This window comes from Cydia amplana, chromosome 20, assembly GCF_948474715.1.
Source record: "Cydia amplana chromosome 20, ilCydAmpl1.1, whole genome shotgun sequence".
Taxonomy (NCBI): Eukaryota; Metazoa; Arthropoda; class Insecta; order Lepidoptera; family Tortricidae; genus Cydia; species Cydia amplana.
Genome location: NC_086088.1, coordinates 8,815,107 through 8,834,843, shown reverse-complemented (window position 1 = coordinate 8,834,843; position 19,737 = coordinate 8,815,107). Strand labels below are relative to the sequence as shown.

At 41.0% G+C, this 19,737-nt stretch overlaps 2 protein-coding genes across 2 annotated transcripts in view; one reads left to right on the top strand and one right to left on the bottom strand.

Annotated features, from left to right (window-relative positions):
• The window catches only part of LOC134657534 (coatomer subunit alpha), a 49,919-nt gene that overhangs the window by 2,829 nt on the left and 27,353 nt on the right, over positions 1-19,737 (top strand). The window contains exons 4-9 of the mRNA XM_063513110.1: positions 843-980; positions 3,394-3,557; positions 5,154-5,291; positions 6,410-6,493; positions 15,341-15,521; positions 17,729-17,881. Coding sequence (XP_063369180.1) covers positions 843-980; positions 3,394-3,557; positions 5,154-5,291; positions 6,410-6,493; positions 15,341-15,521; positions 17,729-17,881 — 858 coding nt within the window. The remainder of the gene's footprint in view (positions 1-842; positions 981-3,393; positions 3,558-5,153; positions 5,292-6,409; positions 6,494-15,340; positions 15,522-17,728; positions 17,882-19,737) is intronic.
• LOC134657447 (uncharacterized) overlaps positions 11,235-19,737 on the bottom strand; it is a 264,724-nt gene continuing 256,221 nt past the window's right edge. The window contains exon 2 of the mRNA XM_063513003.1: positions 11,235-13,809. Within this exon, the coding sequence (XP_063369073.1) occupies positions 11,720-13,645 (1,926 nt within the window). The 5' untranslated portion in view covers positions 13,646-13,809 and the 3' untranslated portion in view covers positions 11,235-11,719. The remainder of the gene's footprint in view (positions 13,810-19,737) is intronic.

Sequence of the window (19,737 nt, the reverse complement as noted above, 5' to 3'; positions counted from 1 at the left end):
ATAGCGTCTTGGAGTCTTGTAACTAATAAATTAGTGTATGGTTATAACAAAAAAAAAACAAAATTCTAGTACCTTTGCAAAAACCACCGTATGTGTACATTTTTTTTCGGTCGGTCACTTCGATTCGGTCACACACTATAATTAACATCTGTAAATACCTGCAAATATCCAATTAGTTAACTAATTTTGCGGTGTTTTTTGCAGGACAAGAAAGCTGTAAGTGCCTATATAAATTATAATTAAATACTCATGTTAACCATACTTGCGTATTTTTGAAGTAGCCAGCTATGTTACCTAATATTCCACTTCAAGCCTTTTATTCGCTCATGTGAAATGTGTAACAAGTTAGTTTGGATTTTAGTTGCGCAGTCACTCAAAACCTGCTGAACGGATTGTAATGAAGTTTGACACACAGATGGCTTTACATAAATAAAACGAAATACATAAAAATCATTACCATCTCCTTTTTATTTTTTATTTATTTATTTAAGCCTTTTATTTTTCCTTAAATAGTTTGCATAATAAAAGTTTTCTATTATTATTGTTGTTTATTTTACTATATTAAGGACCCCTGTCGGGTATAGGCCTCCTCCATATCTTTCCACCTTTCTCGGTCTTTAGCCTTGATTAGCCAATTTTCTCCAGCTGTGGCTATGATATCCCTGGACCATCTTGTTATGGGTTTTCCCGCCTTCCTTTTGCCATGGGGTCCTGGCCACTTTGTGACTTTCATCCATCTCCTTAGGGGGTTGAAATCTGTAAAATTAAGAGGAAGGGTTGTCTCGTCACTTTAACTAGTTTTTGAACAAATTCGCAATGTTAACTGTATCATATTGTTTCAGGCTGACGCAGTAGTAAAGCATGTGTTAGAAGGGCACGACCGCGGCGTCAATTGGGCGGCGTTCCATCCCACTCTGCCGCTCATAGTGTCCGCCGCTGACGACCGCCTAGTGAAACTGTGGCGTATGAACGATGCCAAGGTAAAGTGGACTTAAAGTTCATATATCTAAGGTTGAGAGTCAACTGGGCAGCGTTCCATCCCACTCTACAGCTCATAGTGTCCGCCGCTGACGATCGCCTAGTGAAACTGTGGCGTATGAACGATGCCAAGGTAAAGTGGACTTAAAGTTCATATATCTAAGGTTGAGAGTCAACGGGGCGGCGTTCCATTCTACTCTGCCGCTCATAGTATCCGCCGCTGACGACCGACTAGTGAAACTATGGCGTATGAACGATGTCAAGGTAAAGTGGACTTAAAGTTCATATATCTAAGGTTGAGGGTTAACTGGGCAGCGTTCCATCCCACTCTACCGCTCATAGTGTCCGCCGCTGACGACCGCCTAGTGAAACTGTGGCGTATGAACGATGCCAAGGTAAAGTAAACTTGAAGTTTATGTAACTAAGGTTGATAATCAACTGGGCAGCGTTCCATCCCACTCTACCGCTCATAGTGTCCGCCGCTGACGACCGACTAGTGAAACTGTGGCGTATGAATGATGCCAAGGTAAAGTGGACTTAAACTTCATATATCTAAGGTTGAGAGTCGACTGGGCAGCGTTCCATTCCACTCTACAGCTCATAGAGTCCGCCGCTGACGACCGACTAGTGAAACTGTGGCGTATGAACGATGCCAAGGTAAAGTGGACTTAAAGTTCATATATCTAAGGTTGAGAGTCGACTGGGCAGCGTTCCACCCCACTCTACCACTCATAGTGTCCGCCGCTGACGACCGCCTAGTGAAACTGTAGCGTATAAACGATGCCAAGGTAAAGTGGGCTTAAAGTTTATGTACCTAAGGTAGATTCCCGCACTCGTTTCATCTCCGCTTCAATGGTATGGCAATCTTAAGGGCCATAAGGGACAAGGGGCGCCATAAGTTCTGAGAAAATTGCAAATACTTAGAAAAATTCGACCCATGCCACCGTGGCCCGAGGGGCTTAGGCAACTATGTCGATAGCAGAGGACGCTGGTTCATTTCCAGACCACTTTTTCTTCGTATATGACAATTTTACAATAGGGTATTTGACTGTATTTAAAATAAATTATTTTACACTATGCATGAAATAAAGCACCAGAAGATTAATAGAGAAACGTAGACAACTGTTATTTTTAGACACAATTTCTATTTTAAAACCCGTATAAAACTATAAAGGGTAGATAATTTGATCGTGACGTCATATGCTAGTGTTTCATATAGGTATATTCCTTAGAAGCGAAATCGTTTTGACAGTACGAAAAAACCGGCCAAGTGCGAGTCGGACTCGCGCACGGAGGGTTCCGCACCATCAACAAAAAATAGAGCAAAACAAGCAAAAAAACGGTCACCCATCCAAGTACTGACCCCGCCCGACGTTGCTTAACTTCGGTCAAAAATCACGTTTGTTGTATGGGAGCCCCACTTAAATCTTTATTTTATTCTGTTTTTAGTATTTGTTGTTATAGCGGCAACAGAAATACATCATCTGTGAAAATTTCAACTGTTTAGCTATCACGGTTCGTGAGATACAGCCTGGTGACAGACGGACGGACGGACGGACGGACAAAGGAGTCTTAGTAATAGGGTCACGTTTTTACCCTTTGGGTACGGAACCCTAAAAATAAACTGATTTGACTAGTAGTCAAATACCCTATTATTTCGGTTTGACCGTAAAAAAACAGCCTATACGTCCCACAGCTGGGCACAGGCCTCCTCTCATGCGCGAGAGGGCTTGGATTATAGTCCCCACGCTAGCCCAATGCGGATTGGGGACTTCACATCATCAGGTGACATGCAAAACTCACTAATTACCACCACAAGTTCATAGCCATAGTGAACCATATTAGTCTAAAAGAAGGTTGATTTTTGTTGAAATATTTTTTAGTAATTAGTGAGTTTTGCTTGTCACCTGACGACCAGGGATGTTGCGGATGCAGATTTTTTGACATCCGCGGATGCGGATGCGGATATTTAAAGGCTCACATCCGCGGATGCGGATGCGGATGTCAAGATTAGGTACTTAGAAAACGTCAAATATTACATTTTTAGTATTTTTTTATTAAAAAAAAAACGAAACGTTTAGTATTTGAGCAAGAATATAGGTGCTTTATATTTAATAAACAGTAACTTCGCCGACTTTTCTGGATCTAGATGATGTTGTTATAGGTAATGACGAAATTACCTAGCACTTACGCCGCCGCTAAGACGTTCCTGTACCGACTTATTCGGCATCCGCATCCGCATAAGCTCCGCATCGATTTTATGCGGATGCGGATGTTGAAAAGAATGCGGATGTTCCGCGGTTGCGGTTGCGGATGCGGATGTTCGCAACATCCCTGCTGACGACATACACCTTTGAATTTCTTGGCAGATGTATGTATGCAGGTTTTGCCGTGATGTTGACTATTTTCTCGCAGGCGTGGGAAGTGGACACGTGCCGCGGGCACTACAACAACGTGTCGTGCGTGTTGTTCCACGCGCGGCACGAGCTGATCCTGTCCAACAGCGAGGACAAGTTCATACGCGTCTGGGACATGACCAAGAGGACCTGTCTGCACTCGTTCAGGCGCGAACACGAACGGTAGGAACATTTATTTATATAGGGTGTATTCGGGTAACTTCGTATAGACATAGACATAGAAAAACTTTATTTAACATCACATTAATGGTACATTTGAACATACTTACTTAGATCTAATAATGTGTATTTAGTCTAAGCATTTAAACATAAAATCTTAAACACTTAAGAACAAATTAAAATTATGTTTACATATAAACAAAACAACGTGATGTTAAAAAGGGGCTCGACTCAGCCATGATGTTGTTGTATGTCGGATTGTTCCGAAAATCTAATTAAAATCAACCAAAATATCATTATTATAAGAGTCCCTTTTCGAAATTATCCGACGGTTTTCGACATTTGGATTTACCGAAATACACCTTACACATATGTATATGATTTAAATCTAAACTCGTATATACAACTAGCTGTTGCCCGCGACTTCGTACCCGTGGATTAGTATATTTTCCCCATACAAACTTTGGACCCCCATTTCACCCGTTTAGGGGATGAATTTTGAAAAATCCTTTCTTAGTGGACCCCTAGACCTTATAAGGAACCTACTTGTTAAATTTAGACTCTCTAGTCCCAGCGGTTTGGGCTGTGCGTTGATTTAAGTCAGTCAGTCAGGTCTTTCACGTTTATATATATAGATTAGGAGGAAGAAACTGTCAGTTGTGAAAAACACGATTTCTACTTTACGGCCAATTCCTGGTTGTTAAGTGATAAAGTTTGCTCTGTAATAATTAGATTATGCAAAATATTTTTTTTTCACCAGGGTCTCAAGTATCAAGACAGAAAGAATCATACTGTCTTTGTTATACGCAAGTATTAGCACCCAAAATAAAAGGGACGTGTATAGTTTTTTTGTTCTTATTTACTGACAAATTTGGTTTGCCAGACGGGGGTGAAATCGATATCGTTCGCCTTCCTGAACTGCGCCGAACATCTGTATAAAAACCAAAAACGCCTCAGAATTAGAGGTTTTAAGCTTTGGATTCCTCCGAAAACGGTGCCGTCATATGACGACCGTCATATAGCGGCAGCAAAAGACGGCCGTCTTTACGGTGGCGACATGTGGAAAGTACCACGGCGTCATAACACACCGTCATCCACCAAGGTCAAAGCGGCAAATTTGAAAAATGTAGGCGCGATGGGATAACGTCCCATAGAACATTTGAATTTCGCGCCTTTTCCTACTGACAAGATTTGCTTGATCATCTATAATTTACTTGGAGGATGAAATATCATCAGAAGAGGAAAATAATCGTAGTACGGAATCATTTATTCAAATCTCGTGTCATTTATTCAAAATGGCGTCACCGCTATCTAATAAAACGTTCACGAAACTATCGACAAGGTCATGACGGCCGTCATCTTACGTTACGTTGACAATCAACGTAACGTAACGCCGTCTAGAAAACCGCGCCATCTTGTTTACATAGACAACGTTCTAGTGACGTCAGTCAACGCTATATAGCGGCCGTAATATGACGGCACCGTTTTCGGAGGAATCCAAAGCTTTAGCGTTTCTAAATGCTAGGAGTTGAGAACTAAGTATTTTTTATTTATTTTCCATACGTTCCTAAAATAATAATGTTGTGTTCTATGTTGCAGTTACTGGGTATTAGCCTCGCATCCAACTTTAAACCTGTTCGCCGCGGGCCACGACGCCGGCATGATTCTGTTCAAACTGCAGCGAGAGAGACCCGCGTACGCCGTGCATAACAATCTGCTTTTCTACATCAAGGACAGGTATAGTTTGTAGCTTTCTAGTAGACCCCGAAGGCTTATCCTATTGTCTATTGTTCAGTAAAACCGCACGTGCTACTTACCTGCAAAAAAGGGTCCTAATTATTCTATTTGGCACCTGAGCGCGGGCTAGTCCAACGCTCACAAAACCAGTGTAGGTGCGCTCTCCGATAACGCGCCTTTGTTACGCATCTCGATGACACATTTTAGACTGGTTCTGTAGCGTTCGACTCGCCGGCACTCAGTAACCGAAGTACCGATTTTTTATGCAGGTGGTTGTGGCACGTGGCACGAGCGGTTTTTCTTAACAATAGACAATAGGATTAGCCTTCGGGGTCTATTAGAAAGCTACAAACTATACGAAAAATATAACTCATCTGAAACGTCTGCTGTCTGGCGGCTGATTTGCTGGCTATGGATGAGGTCTTGGTGGCTCACATGGCAGAGCGCTGAAGTATCGATCCAGAGGCCGTGAGTTCAAGTCTCACCCAAGACAGTAATTTTTACACATTTCAATTTATTCTTAAGCTTAAAACATAACTCCACGTTCCACGTCAAAAGTTGTACATCTACAAGTACAGTCGCGGTCAAAAATTCCTAAACACTGCCTGTTTAGACAGGTTTTTTATGCCTTGGCTGGGCATGTGTAACCCAACTACTCAAGTCCAAACTTTTATTTAAACTTTATTGCACATCAAAAAAAGTACAAAAGGCGGACTTAATGCCTTGTGGCGTTCTCTACCAGCCAACCAAATAGGGCCAAACAGAAAAATGTCATGGTGGGCGCAATGACAACTGTTTAGAAGCAAACAAGTATTTCTCCTTTTTTTTCTGTTTTGTGTAATTTTCCATTTTATCGAATAAATTATTTCTATTCTATTACAGAATACAATAGTTCGCATTATGGTCGTGTTTAGAATTTTCATTTTTTTATGAGTTATAAAGTCTCGAATAGTAGATAAATAGAAACTACCATTTAACTACTTATTTATCGATATATGTGTTTTGCGTGGCACCAAAACGTTTAACATTTAATTTTAATTCCTTTAAACAACAGTTAGTTGTGAAAACATCAAACCATTTTTGGCACGTAGTAAAATATGTTCTTATAATGTCAACAGGCAAATTCGCAAGTTGGATATGCAGACCAACCGCGATTCCCCCGTCATGCAAATTAAGGGAAGCGGCAGGAATCAACCCTACAGGTAACATTTTAGATTGGCTTTGCAATATACATGACAGGGATGTTGCGAACATCCGCATCCGCATCCGCAACCGCGGAACTTCCGCATTATTTTCAACATCCGCATCCGCATCCGCATAAAATCGATGCGGAGCTTATGCGGATGCGGATGTCGAACAAGTCGGTACAGGAACGTCTTAGCATCGGTGTAAGTGCTAGACTGCTAGGTAATTTAAGTCATTAGCCAAAAAAACCTATTAGAAATGAGCAGTCAAGCGTGAGTGGGACTTAATGTACGGAACCCTTGGAACGCGAGTCCGACTCGCACTTGGCCGGTTTTTTGAAATAAAAATTACTAAAATGTCATATTTGACGTTTTTATGTATCTATCATAACATCCGCATCCGCGTCCGCGGATGTCAAAAAATCGGCATCCGCAACATCCCTGATACATGACATAATTTGCATCTTATTACTTGTCCAAGAAAAGTATTGGCACGACGAGTAATAGGAGATATTCCTGCGATGTTCTGCCGCCAGAGTGCAGCATTAGCACCCATAGTAAACCATAGAGTTACACATACAGATATACAGATATACAGGGTGATTCATGAGACGTGAGCAGGCCTAATTTAGTTATATATATCCTATATTGTACGCCCTAGCAGGGTGTCATGCACCTACGAAGACTATTTAAATGTAAGACCTATTGTACTGATGAGCATGAGAACAATGGATTAAATGAATGAATGAATAAAAAAATAATCCTGCACACTCTGTAACTGTGCCTTAAGCTGTTTTTTGACAAGTTTTCACAGACAATAATGCGATAAATATCGGATAATTATCCGAGGTATGGATGCAGGATGGTGCTATATTTATTCTCTTTGAATTCTTTGATAGATTTGAATGAATGGGGCGTTTTTTATATTTTCGGTTATTATCAAATCGATAATTATCAGACATAAAACACACGAAAATAGTCAAGATAACTATCATTGATAATTATCCTTTCGAACCCTGCCCTTAATCTAAGTTTTGAACCAATTTGTTACCCGTGTCCTTCAATTTTGGAGCCTTTGTCTCGGTCGAATAACACCACCGCTTCCCTGTTTATAGTATTTTATGCAACCGTTGTTTAAGAGGGGTCAAAAAAGGCGAGTGGCGTGAGTAACAATTTGAGGCGAAGCCGAAAATTGTTAATAAAGACGCCACGAGTATTTTTTGACTCAGTTAAACAACGTTGCATACAATACTTTTTCTACGACCCAGCACTTACTTTGAAAAAAAATTGTAAAGGAGGATGGGCAGATTTGTATGGACACTGGCCTATGAGCCAATAAGAATAAGCGACATACCATTGGAAAGGTTTTTTTATATACTCCATTTTTTTGTATGACGAGACTTGTCAAATCTCTGTTTAAAAAAAACAAATATGACACAAAAAAACATAAGAAAACGAATAAAAAAACTAAAATATCGTGACACCAAATCATCCACAATAACAAAACCTTAATGATCTGCGACACAGGAACTTAGTACCGAAAAAAACTATACAGTCACGTTTAAACTCACACTACTTTTTGCGGTGATAACTTTTTTCACACAAAGATTTGGGACTATCTGCCATAGTAAAAGTATTAGAACTTAGAATAAGCTATCCAGTGACATATAGCTTGTCCTTATTGGTCATTAGGCCAATTTGCCCACCCTCCTTTAACAAATATTTTTCATTCAACAAAAATAATACTTACTTTAATTTAAACAAGTGGAATCATATAGGACATACGAGGGGCGTTCAAAATATTCTCGGTATTGATATCTTACGACCTCTTCTAAAATTTCTTTCGTTACTGGCCGCTAAGGTTTATTCATTGACATTAAAAAAAAGTATAATTCGAACCGAGATAGTCTTTTGTTTTTTTGCAATTGCTGAACAAACATGAAAATCATGTGCGAATTGACAATGTTAACTAAATTAGAACATCGATGCGTGATAAAATTCTTGACAAAACAGGGTAAAAATCAAAAAACCATAAAAGAGGAAATGGATTGTGTTTACCGTGAGTCTGCTCCTTCTTTATCTACCATTCAAAAGTGGTCAAGCGAGTTTAAACGCGGAAGGGAGAGTATTGAAGATGACCCTAGACCTGGCCGGCCTGTAGTAGCTACTTCACAAGAAAATATTGATAAAGTGGAAAAACTTATATTGGAAGATGGTCGAGTGAAGGTAAAATCTATAGCACAAGTAACCAATCTCTCTATTGGTACCGTACATGATATTATACATGACCATCTTAATATGTCAAAAGAATAGAATAGAATAGAATAGAATAAAACTTTATTTTATATAATTTATGTTACAGAATTATGGCCCGCCAAGTGCAAGCAGTATTATTTTACATATATGTCTTAGGTATCAAAAAGATCTAATGTAAAGTAAATGGGGCTCAGTTCAGACATGAACTGGCTCACGCTAAAGCTATGTATGTACATTTAAATAACAGGGATACGAGGTGGGGCCATTCGCTTGGATAGTGGTTTTCCTCTTTCTGGTTTACACACATAGTCAATTTCACCAGTACGCAGACTAGGCAACATAGGATTATGGTGGTTTGGCTTATCATATCTGTCCCCAGGTTGCGTAAGACCCGGAATTTGCTGATCCTTTAACTTACGGAGCATGTCTTCATGGAGGTCTCTAGCACGTATGTACCATGGGTCCTCATCAAGCATCTCCCAAATTATTTCTGAACTCGTGTTACGCGGAAAATTAGCAGCTGTTTTCAATGCCATGCGGTATTGTCTCTCTAATTCAGTCAATCTAGATTTACTCACCCTAGGGTAGAGTTGAACTATGCCATAATCTATTATTGGTAACAGAGTCGCTTTTATCACTTTGATTTTTGTCTCCAGAGAGACCTTACTATACCATCCTATAATTGGCGCCAGCATACCGCGAACCTGTTTAACCTTTTTAACTGTATTTTTTACATGGTCTTTCATAACTAATCTTTGGTCAAGGTGTACTCCAAGATATTTGATAATAGATTTGATTGGTAAGTCATCATGTTGGAGGCGTATGGTCCGACTGTATTTTCTTTTGTTAGTGAACATGGCGCAGTCCGTTTTACTGACGTTGCACTTCAGACCCCATTCTTTATAATAGTTGATCACCGTTTTGGCAGCCCATGCTGCACGTCGCGATGCAGTATCTGGACGACAAGCTTCATTAAGAATGCATAAATCATCAGCATATTGTGATAACGTTAAGCCAGCTATGTTATTCTTGGGTATATCGCTTACATATAGATTAAATAAGATTGGCCCCAGAATGGAGCCTTGGGGAACCCCATGCGGAACTGGTATTGATCTTCCGTACAACGTGCGAAGTTTTCCACGCACTTCTCGGCCTGAAAGGTAATTCTCAATTAATTTTATTAGATTATTTGCCATTCCAGCTTCGAACAGTTTCTTACTTAGCCCCGCGTGATTAATCGAATCAAACGCTTTACTAAGATCAGTCGAGACCATGGCTACGCTGTTTCCCTGAGCTAGAGCGTCGGTAATCACTTTCCCAGTCCGTAAGATTTGGGTACCCGTTCCTTTACTTTTTGTGAAGCCATGTTGATATTCTGGAATGAGTTCTAGTCGATTAACTTCAGACAGAATTCGCCTGTACATAATCCGCTCGCAGAGTTTACCCATGATACTTAGTAAGGTAATCGGACGATACGAAGCAGCCTCGGTATGGGACTTACCCGGTTTATGCAGAAAAATACAGTCACCTAACTTCCATCTCTTTGGATAATAGCCCGTGTATAAAGTATAGTTTATAATGCATGCCAAGCCGTTGTGGTACGCTGGACCAGCAAGTTTCAATGCATCTGCCCTTAATTGATCAGGACCTGGCGCTTTCTTGTTTTTGAAGAGGCGAAGAGCTCGTACTACCTCCTCCACGTCAGTATGCGGTAGTGGTTGGTATGGTGTAAATATTTCAGAGTTTTTGTGATCGTTATCTATATTCGCTTCCTTAACAACTGCTGTATCGACCAACGTGTTAACTGTATCTTCTTCAGTCAATATTCCTGGCAGATCAGGAAGACGCTGTGGCTTAGCTTTAAGTGAACGTTGAATTTTCCACATTTTAGAGAAGTTATCAACGGGGCTTTCAATGACGGTATTCCATTGAAGCTCTCGATATTCTTGTAGTGCTCTTTTCAGAATGTTTTTAGCAGTATTGTATATACGACGTAAAATATGGCCTGGTGGTGCATTTTTTGCTTTTAGTTTACAGCGGTTGCGATGTAGTATCATGTACTGGATGTTCATCGGTAGTTCTTCTCTCCGCCTTGACTCTCGCAGAGGTGCCATTTCATCTAATGCCCCAGTCAGTATGTCTTCCATTTTATTGACATATGAGTCAGCTTCAGCATCAGTACTTGGTTCTGGAAGTGGTAGATTAGCTTCAATAATGTTTTGAAATTTGATTCGGGACTCTTTAGATTCAGTGATATTCCGCATGGTACGTCTAAGTTGGATATGTTCGGACGTTTCTATGTCTACCTCTAATTGCCATGGATAATGATCCGATGAGATAGAATCAAGTTGTTTAGTTCGATAAGTTAATTCCATAGCCTCCTGTGTAACTAGTGCAACATCGAGTATTCCATCCCCTCGGTGACATGGACGCGATGGTAAGTTGGTATGCACTAGCTTTGCCTCTCGATTGTTAATGGCATGTCTTACTAAGTTGCCAGCTGCCTGTGTTTGAGTATGTCCAAGTTCCTGTATCCTCAAATTCAAATCTCCAACATTAATTGAAGTAGTGTTATCTTCCAATAATGCTTCCCAATCTGCTCGGATTTGATTAAAGCGTAGATGTGGATTATACAGACCACGTATAATTATACCACCATTTAATGTTTCCAACCTAATGGCCACACCCTCTATACACCTGTCTACGTCTTCCACTCCTGGGATTACCGTAGTAAGATTCCAGCGAAGACCTTGTTTTATATACATAGCCGTAACAAGATGAGCTGCCCTGGCATCATAGATCTTATTGAAGCCCGGTATATTATATTTGCTTTTAGTGAAGTCAATTTTACACTCATTTAATATTATAATATCCGGTTCATGTTTTAGCGCCAACTGTTTAAGTTCAATATATTTGTTTCGAATGCCTTGAATATTACAGTGCACAATTCTTAAGCACTGTTTTCTTTTTCGTAGCACGTTGGGCAACTTATCCATTGATGAGTTCCAACACAAAATCAAGAATCGTTTCTGCGGGATATCCCTTTGCTTGTAAACTCTTCATGAGATCCTTAGCCTTGGAGAGTAAATCAGATGAAGCATTGATTTTACTTTCTTCCCTCTCGCCAGATTTACTCATGGTATCAGGGTTGTTTGTTATTCCTGCTGCGACTGATACGTAACTAGCGCCATTCTTTGTAACCTTAGAATTGTTAACATAATCACGTTTACGTGGTTGCTGTTTCGTCTGTTGGATATTTTTAGCGAATGCCTGACGCCTGTTCTTTTGTTTTTGGACTTCTAGCTGAAACAATGGGCATTTCGCTTGTCTTGCTGTATGCCCAATTTCGTGACAGTTATAGCAAACATGCCAAACTTCTCCATTTTCATGTTGTTCTATAGACTCTTGTTGTTGAGGTCTACGGCAGTGAGATTGTACATGGCCAAATTGCCAGCACCTTTTGCACTGAGTTACCGCTGTATCTCGAACTTTATATTTTTCTAATGTTGCCCGTTGACATAAGATATACTTTATGTCTCGAGCCACCCTCATATCAGTCTCCCCAGGAAAAATGAGAATTAAAGTCGAATTTTTCATAACAATCACTCTTTCTAATTTAAGGCCGTACCTTGTAAGAATATCTGCTTTGATCTCATCCTCTGTATAGCCATCTGCATGAATGCCCTTCGCTACAAGTTTTTTTGCTGGGCGGCGATCGTCCTTGCAGCCGTGCGAGTAATAATTATATTTAATTGGGTTTTCCTGCAGCTTAGAGTCTATTGCCTGATATGCCTCCCTGTTTTTCGGAAAATACGTAATTTTCTTACTCCTTGGGTCTGCTCGTATTTCACAGTTAGTACTTCGAGCCATTTCATTCGCTGATTTCCACTCATTCTTATTAGTGATCCATTCTTCATATTCACACACAAAGGGAGGGTAACGTTTCGTGTTTTTCTCCTTGTCAGTAGTCTGAAGAGGCTCAGTCATTTTCTGTGGAGCTGCGCTAGGCAGTCTAGGCACATTGTTACACCACGGGTCATCTTTAGGTAAGTTAGCTTCGGGGCCAGCCATAGGTAACATACGAGGTTTTCGAACACGGCGTCGCTTGACCGCTCCATTATCACTCATTACTGAGACAGTATCATCTAATTCGTAATTGTGTTCATCTTCCGTCAACGGCAGTATAGAGAAAGGGTTACTCGTTTCTAAATTAGTTTTCGGTACAGTGCTCAATCCAGTATTTTTATAAGTCTTTGATTGCGTTTTGTTTTTGTGCACAATCCTATCGTTAGGCAGTATGACATCCTTTGTTGTCATATTGGTTTCCATGGTTACCGTCTTAGTAATACCTCTAGAATCATTGTATTTTTTCAGATTTTCTTCAGATAATTTCTGTTTTGCATTTTTCACTCTAGCTGATGATGTCCATGGTCCCTCGACTAGATTTTTCGCCATAGGTTTTATGCTGTCGCATCTGAATTCGACGCGGCTCAGTTTTTTACAATATGTACATGTTATTCTCTCGCGAATAATGAATTCATTTTGTGGAATTACTTGCACAAATAATGGACCTGAGCACTCACACAGAGGGCCCTTGCCTTGTTTAAGTTTATTTATATTAGTAAGGTAGTGCACATACCTAGTTTTCAATACTACGGAGCCGTCCGAGGTTCTTTCCAATTCACTATGAATAAATATTTTCACAGCACTAACTTGTCCACATACACATTTGTGGTTTTTGCACATAGACTGATCGCCAATCCAGTCATAAAAGTTTGATTCTTCAGATGAAATATCACAATAGTAGCACTGCACTACGTCTTGTCCGTTTTTGGCATTTATAGGGGCATTGTTTACCTCAATTCTTTTCATAGGTGGCTTATCGCCCATTGTACAATCCTTATCGACCTCCATCTTACACTTTTAACAAAAATCTCGCACAGAACCGCAAAAATACGCGGCACACGCGATGCACATAGACCTGGCGCTGCCTCACGCAGCCCCGCACGTAGCGGGGCACCGATAGAGTAGCAGCCTCTTATACGCACGTGCGTTCGCCTCAACTGTCAGTGCGCGACCTCTATGTCAAAAGTAAGTGCAAGATGGGTTCCGCGAATGCTGACTCGGCTTCAAAAAGACATGCGTGTAGCTTGTTGTTCCGATTTTATTGACCTGTGCGGTGAAAATCCTGATGAGGTGCTGCAAAGAATAGTTACTGGAGATGAAACCTGGGTTCATCATTATGACCCAGAGAGTAAACAAGAGTCCATGCAGTGGCACATTAAGGGTTCAGCTCATCCCAAGAAGTTCAAGGTCATCCCTTCAGCTGGCAAGGTCATGGCCACGATATTTTGGGATTGTGAAGGAGTATTACTAATCGATTATAAAGAAAAAGGTGTAAATATCACAGGACAGTACTACGCTAACATTCTACGTCAATTAAAGGATGTAATTAAAGAAAAGAGGCGAGGAAAGTTAACCAAAGGTATTCTGCTTCTGCATGACAACGCCCCCGTCCATACTGCTCATATTGCCAAGGCAGCTATTGTTGAATGTGGGTGTAAAACTGTTACTCACCCACCGTATAGTCCGGACTTAGCCCCCAGCGACTTCTTTTTGCTCCCCAATCTTAAAAAGGATCTGCGTGGAAATAAATTTCCTGACGATGAAGCATTGAAGGCGGCAGTGGAGGAGCATTTTTACACGAAAGATAAAAAATATTTTTACGAGGGATTAAAAAAAATAATTGATCGATCTTTTAAGTGTATGAACATAGGGGGGGAGTATATTAAAAAATAAAAATATCAAACTTTTCGTACTTGTTTGTTTTCATTCTCATACCAAGAATATTTTGAACACCCCTCGTATATGTAGGTAAATAAACCAAACCCGGCCACCGCGCCCCGCGCCCCACGGCCGGTTGGTCAGCGACACCTCCTTGTAACTCATGAGGCCCTGGTACTTGCTCTTAGTTAAATTACAATTTTGGGTAGTTTTTTTTCTCGATTTTGGCCACAGTAGCCTATGGAGACTAACAAGCAACGCTAAGCGGTGTTCGTAGTCTATGGATCTTGCTATATTACGGGTGTCACATGCACGTTTCTGACTTCTGAAGCAATTTTATTGTTTCTACTATAGAATCTAATGAATATTTTGTAAATTGGCAGCAATGCACTTAGTACTCATCTGTCAGAGATGACAATTAAAATTAGGTTGGCAACAATGTATTTCATACAATATTTTTTAAGTGGTGATTACACGAAGTATCGTAAAACTACCAAAAAGATACTGCGTGTATGCACAAATACTTTTTTGGGGAATATACTAAAGACTTGTCTTGACAACTATAACATAGGGGTTTAAAGGTGTGTGTAAGACCTTTTAAATGACAAATAAAGGTACGGGCGTAGAAAAAGATTTAAGTGGGGCTCCCATACAACAAACGTGATTTTTGACCGAAGTTAAGCAACGTCGGGCGGGGTCAGTACTTGGATGGGTGACCGTTTTTTTGCTTGTTTTGCTCTATTTTTTGTTGATGGTGCGGAACCCTCCGTGCGCGAGTCCGACTCGCACTTGGCCGGTTTTTTTATCATTTTTCAAATCTTCCAGCATGTCGCTAAACCACGCGGAGTGGTGCGTGCTCGTGAACTGGCGGGTCGGCGAGAGCAGCTCGTACGAGCTGTACGCCGGGCGCGAGGGCGGCGACACGGCCGAGCCGCTGCGGGCGCCCGCCGCGCACGCCGTCTGGGTCGCCAGGAACCGCTTCGCCGCCCTGGACAAGAACCACCAGGTTAGAAGCTTAGGGCAGGGCTTAGGGGTCAATTGTTATATTCTTGCTCAAATACTAAACGTGTCGTTTTTAAAAAAAAAAAAAAAAATACTAAAAATGTAATATTTGACGTTTTCTAAGTACCTAATCTTGGTGTGAGCCTTTAAATATCCGCTCCCGCGGATGTCAAAAAAAAAACAATCTCCATCCGCAACATCCCTGCGCTAAACCACGCGGAGTTGTGCGTGCTCGTGAACTGGCGTGTGGGCGAGAGCAGCTCGTACGAGCTGTACGCCGGGCGCGAGGGCGGCGACACGGCCGAGCCGCTGCGGGCGCCCGCCGCGCACGCCGTCTGGGTCGCCAGGAACCGCTTCGCCGCGCTGGACAAGAACCACCAGGTTAGAAGCTTAGGGCAGGGCTTAGGAGTCAATACCAGGGATGTTGCGGATGCCGATTTTTTGACATCCGCGGATGCGGATGCGGATGCGGATTTTTAAAGGCTCACATCCGCGGATGCGGATGCGGATGTCAAGATAGTACCATAAAAAACGTCAAATATTACATTTTAGTAATTTTTTTTTTCAAAAACCCGGCCAAGTGCGAGTGGGACTCGCGTTCCAAGGGTTCCGTTACATTAAGTCCCACTCACGCTTTTTCTAACTGCTCATTTCTAATAGGGTTTTTTGGTTAATGACTAAATTACCTAGCAGTCTAGCACTTACGCCGATGCTAAGACGTTCCTGTACCGACCTGTTCCACATCCGCATTCGCATTAAATCCGCATCGATTTTATGCGGATGCGGATGCGGATGTTGAAAAAAATGTGGAAGTTCCGCGGTTGCGGATGCGGATATTCGCAACATCCCTGGTCAATACTGACACAATAGGGATGTTGACATGAATCGCGAATATATAACATGTTATGTTTTTACCATAGCAGGGAATATTAGAATGCGGAAAATCATATTTTGCAAGTGTAAATATGCGTAATAAATTAATTAAAAATAATCAAAAGTATTTAAAATAATGCCCAGTATCACGTGACTGCAAACGCCAATCGGAGCGCGTGACGTAATCACAGTGGAATCACCAAAGACAAGTTATAAAACCTACCTAAGTGTCTACAGATTATCGTACCGAAACGCGATCTTGGTGCGGTGCGGCGCACGAATCGAGTGTGTAAGGTGGTGCGTTGAGGACGCAGCTATAAGTTAGAGCGAGAAAGAAGGTCGCTGTCGGATGCGGTAGTGTGTTATGGCTTTAAAAAAAATTTGTCAGTTACCATATAAAGAAATTAAAAAATAGGCTGACAGCAGTTTGTTTAAAACGCCGTTACGTCATCAAGGTCACGTGACAGTTTGGAGCGTTTAGGCGCGAAATTTAAACACGAAACTTATTATACATGTTTTTTTATTCAAAATTAATGAATATATTTTTTTAATATTTTTTTCTGTAATTATTACGTGTCTATCTACAAAATGAAACCAGTTCCAAAAAATTGTCAACATCCCTATTTGTTAGTTGGTTAGAATGATGAGTGTTGTTCGAGACCCCTTTTTGGGGGGTGTGACTGGCCTCGTCCGCTTTTCAGCTGCGGAGGCTGTGCAATTTGTTAGAACAGCCATTCTCAAAGTGTGTTCCGCGGAACCCTAGGGTTCCGCGACACCCCTCCAGGGGTTCCGCAAGAATTTAGAATTATGCTTATTACTAAAAAAAATACACTTCTAAAACCTATTGTTTTATTGTAGGGTTCCATCAAGTATTTCGCTTTCCAAAAGGGTTCCGTCAAAAAAAAGATTGAGAACCGCTGTGTTAGAAATATCACGTTCACAAGGGAGAGGGGTCACGGTCACGAAAAAATCACGACAGACCATGTTGGGGGGGGAAGGCAAATACAAAAAGTGCCGGCAGAAGTGAAAACTCAATGACATTGTAACAGTTTTTCGATCAGGTCACGTGTCCGTCTTACGAATCTGTCGGTCACGTGACCTGTCGCGAGTTTAACATTTTTTTCCCCACCTCAAAAAGTGCACAGCGCCGCTAAAGAAGTTTTCACTTCAATAAACAAGATTTATTATGTCAACTAAAAAAATAAAAATAAAATACACGTGAGATTAGTTTAGTTCCTGGAGTTCCTGGATTACTTGTGGGAATACAAAATTACATTTTAAATACGTAATTGGTCCTTCGACTCAGATAATAATTTAAAGCCTATGTATTTGTTACAGCTCGTCATTAAGAACCTGAAGAACGAGGTGTCCAAAAAGATCTCCACGCCAACTTGCGAAGAAATCATGTACGCTGGCACGGGCATGCTTCTACTTCGCGAACCAGACTGCGTTCAGTTGTTGGACGTTCAGCAGAAACGGACCATCGCTACGGTAAGCCCGATAGGGGGTTAGTGCAATGTTCTGCCGCCAGAGTGCAGCACTATACAGTTCGTTTTTAGGGTTCCGTAGCCAAATGGCAAAAAACGGAACCCTTATAGATTCGTCATGTCTGTCCGTCCGTGTATGTCACAGCCACTTTTTTCCGAAACTATAAGAACTATACTGTTGAAACTTGGTAAGTAGATGTATTCTGTGAACCGAATTAAGATTTTCACAGAAAAATAGAAAATAAAACAATAAATTTTGGGGGTTCCCCATACTTAGAACACAAACTCAAAAAATTTTTTTTCATCAAACCCATACGTGTCTATCTATGGATAGGTCATCAAAAATGATATTGAGGTTTCTAATATCATTTTTTTCTAAACTGAATAGTTTGTGCGAGAGACACTTCCAAAGTGGTGAAATCCCCCCCCCCTGTAATTTCTAAAATAAGAGAATGATAAAACTAAAAAAATATATGATGTACGTTACCATGCCAACTTCCACCGAAAATTGGTTTGAACGAGATCTAGTAAGTAGTTTTTTTTAATACGTCATAAATCCCCTAAATACGGAACCCTTCATGGGCGAGTCCGACTCGCACTTGGCCGCTTTTTTTAGCATAGCATTAGAAATAAGGTAAACAATCTTGATGTGTCTTTTAATTGAAAAACACGTTTTAAAAATTAGCCACGGCAAATATGTAACAATTATGAATCTAATACGATAATTTATATCCTTCTGCTTTCATAAGTAATAGTTACTGGTTTTAAAAAAGCGTTTTTCTATTAAAAGACATATCAAGATCGCTTACCTTCTTTCTAATGCAAAAAAAAACGAACTATAGCACCCATCGTAAACCATAGAGTAACTTAACTAACTTAACTTATACATACTGTAACTATTTTTTTTAACAAGCAGATACGTCTGCGAGCGATATTCCAAATTTTATATTAAAGGAAAAAATTGAATAAATTACGCATACATACTGTGCCTTAAACTGTTTTTCGACAAGTTTTCACAGACAATAAAATATGACATTGATGCATCAAGGCGGTTTGTTTACAAAGGACCTACCGGGAGACGCGAAATCGAAACTCAGCTATCTGCCTCTTTATCGCTCGAATAAGCGGTTTGCTCTAGCAGTCGGAAATTCGGAGGTTGTGTGGCGAATCAGCCGGCCTAGCCAAGGTGACAGTCGCTATCGCTTCGACAACGAAACGCTTTGAGTCTCTATCACTCTTCCATATTAGTGCGACAGTGACAGTTGCGTTTCGATCGCTACGGAGCGTAAGCGATTGGCATGTTGGCTACACGGCCAGGAATACTACTCCATGTGGAATGCAGCATGCCGTTCGACAACATCTCCCTACCTTTAGCAAATACAAGTGTTGTATTTGGGAAACGCACGAGTGAAACAACCAATGGCTATAGACACACTGCTTTATTGCACGTTTAAAGGAAGCGGGGTGGTGCGCTCACACACACATACATAACAATCCTCCCCGTAGTTTACAACTAGTCTAAATACAACGATTACTTAAAATAGGGTTTATAATTAACTTTGGGACGGTTTCGTTTGACTCTGTCCTGGCCGACAGTAGTAGACGGGTTGGGTACAGTTGGATCACCTGGCCCTTCTACTGGGGTGTCGATGTCGTCCGACTCGGCGTCCTCGAACTGTTCCTGCTGGTCGTCGTCGGGCAGCGGCGAGGGACCAGTTACCTCGGCGCCTTCAGGGCTTACATCGGCTATTTGGCCGCCTTCTCCTCCCCCACTATGTTGCACCTCGCTGTCGGTAGTAGTACCCGTCGATAAATGGTTTTGTTCTGATGAAAATAGATCTTCTAGAGAAATGTCGTCTA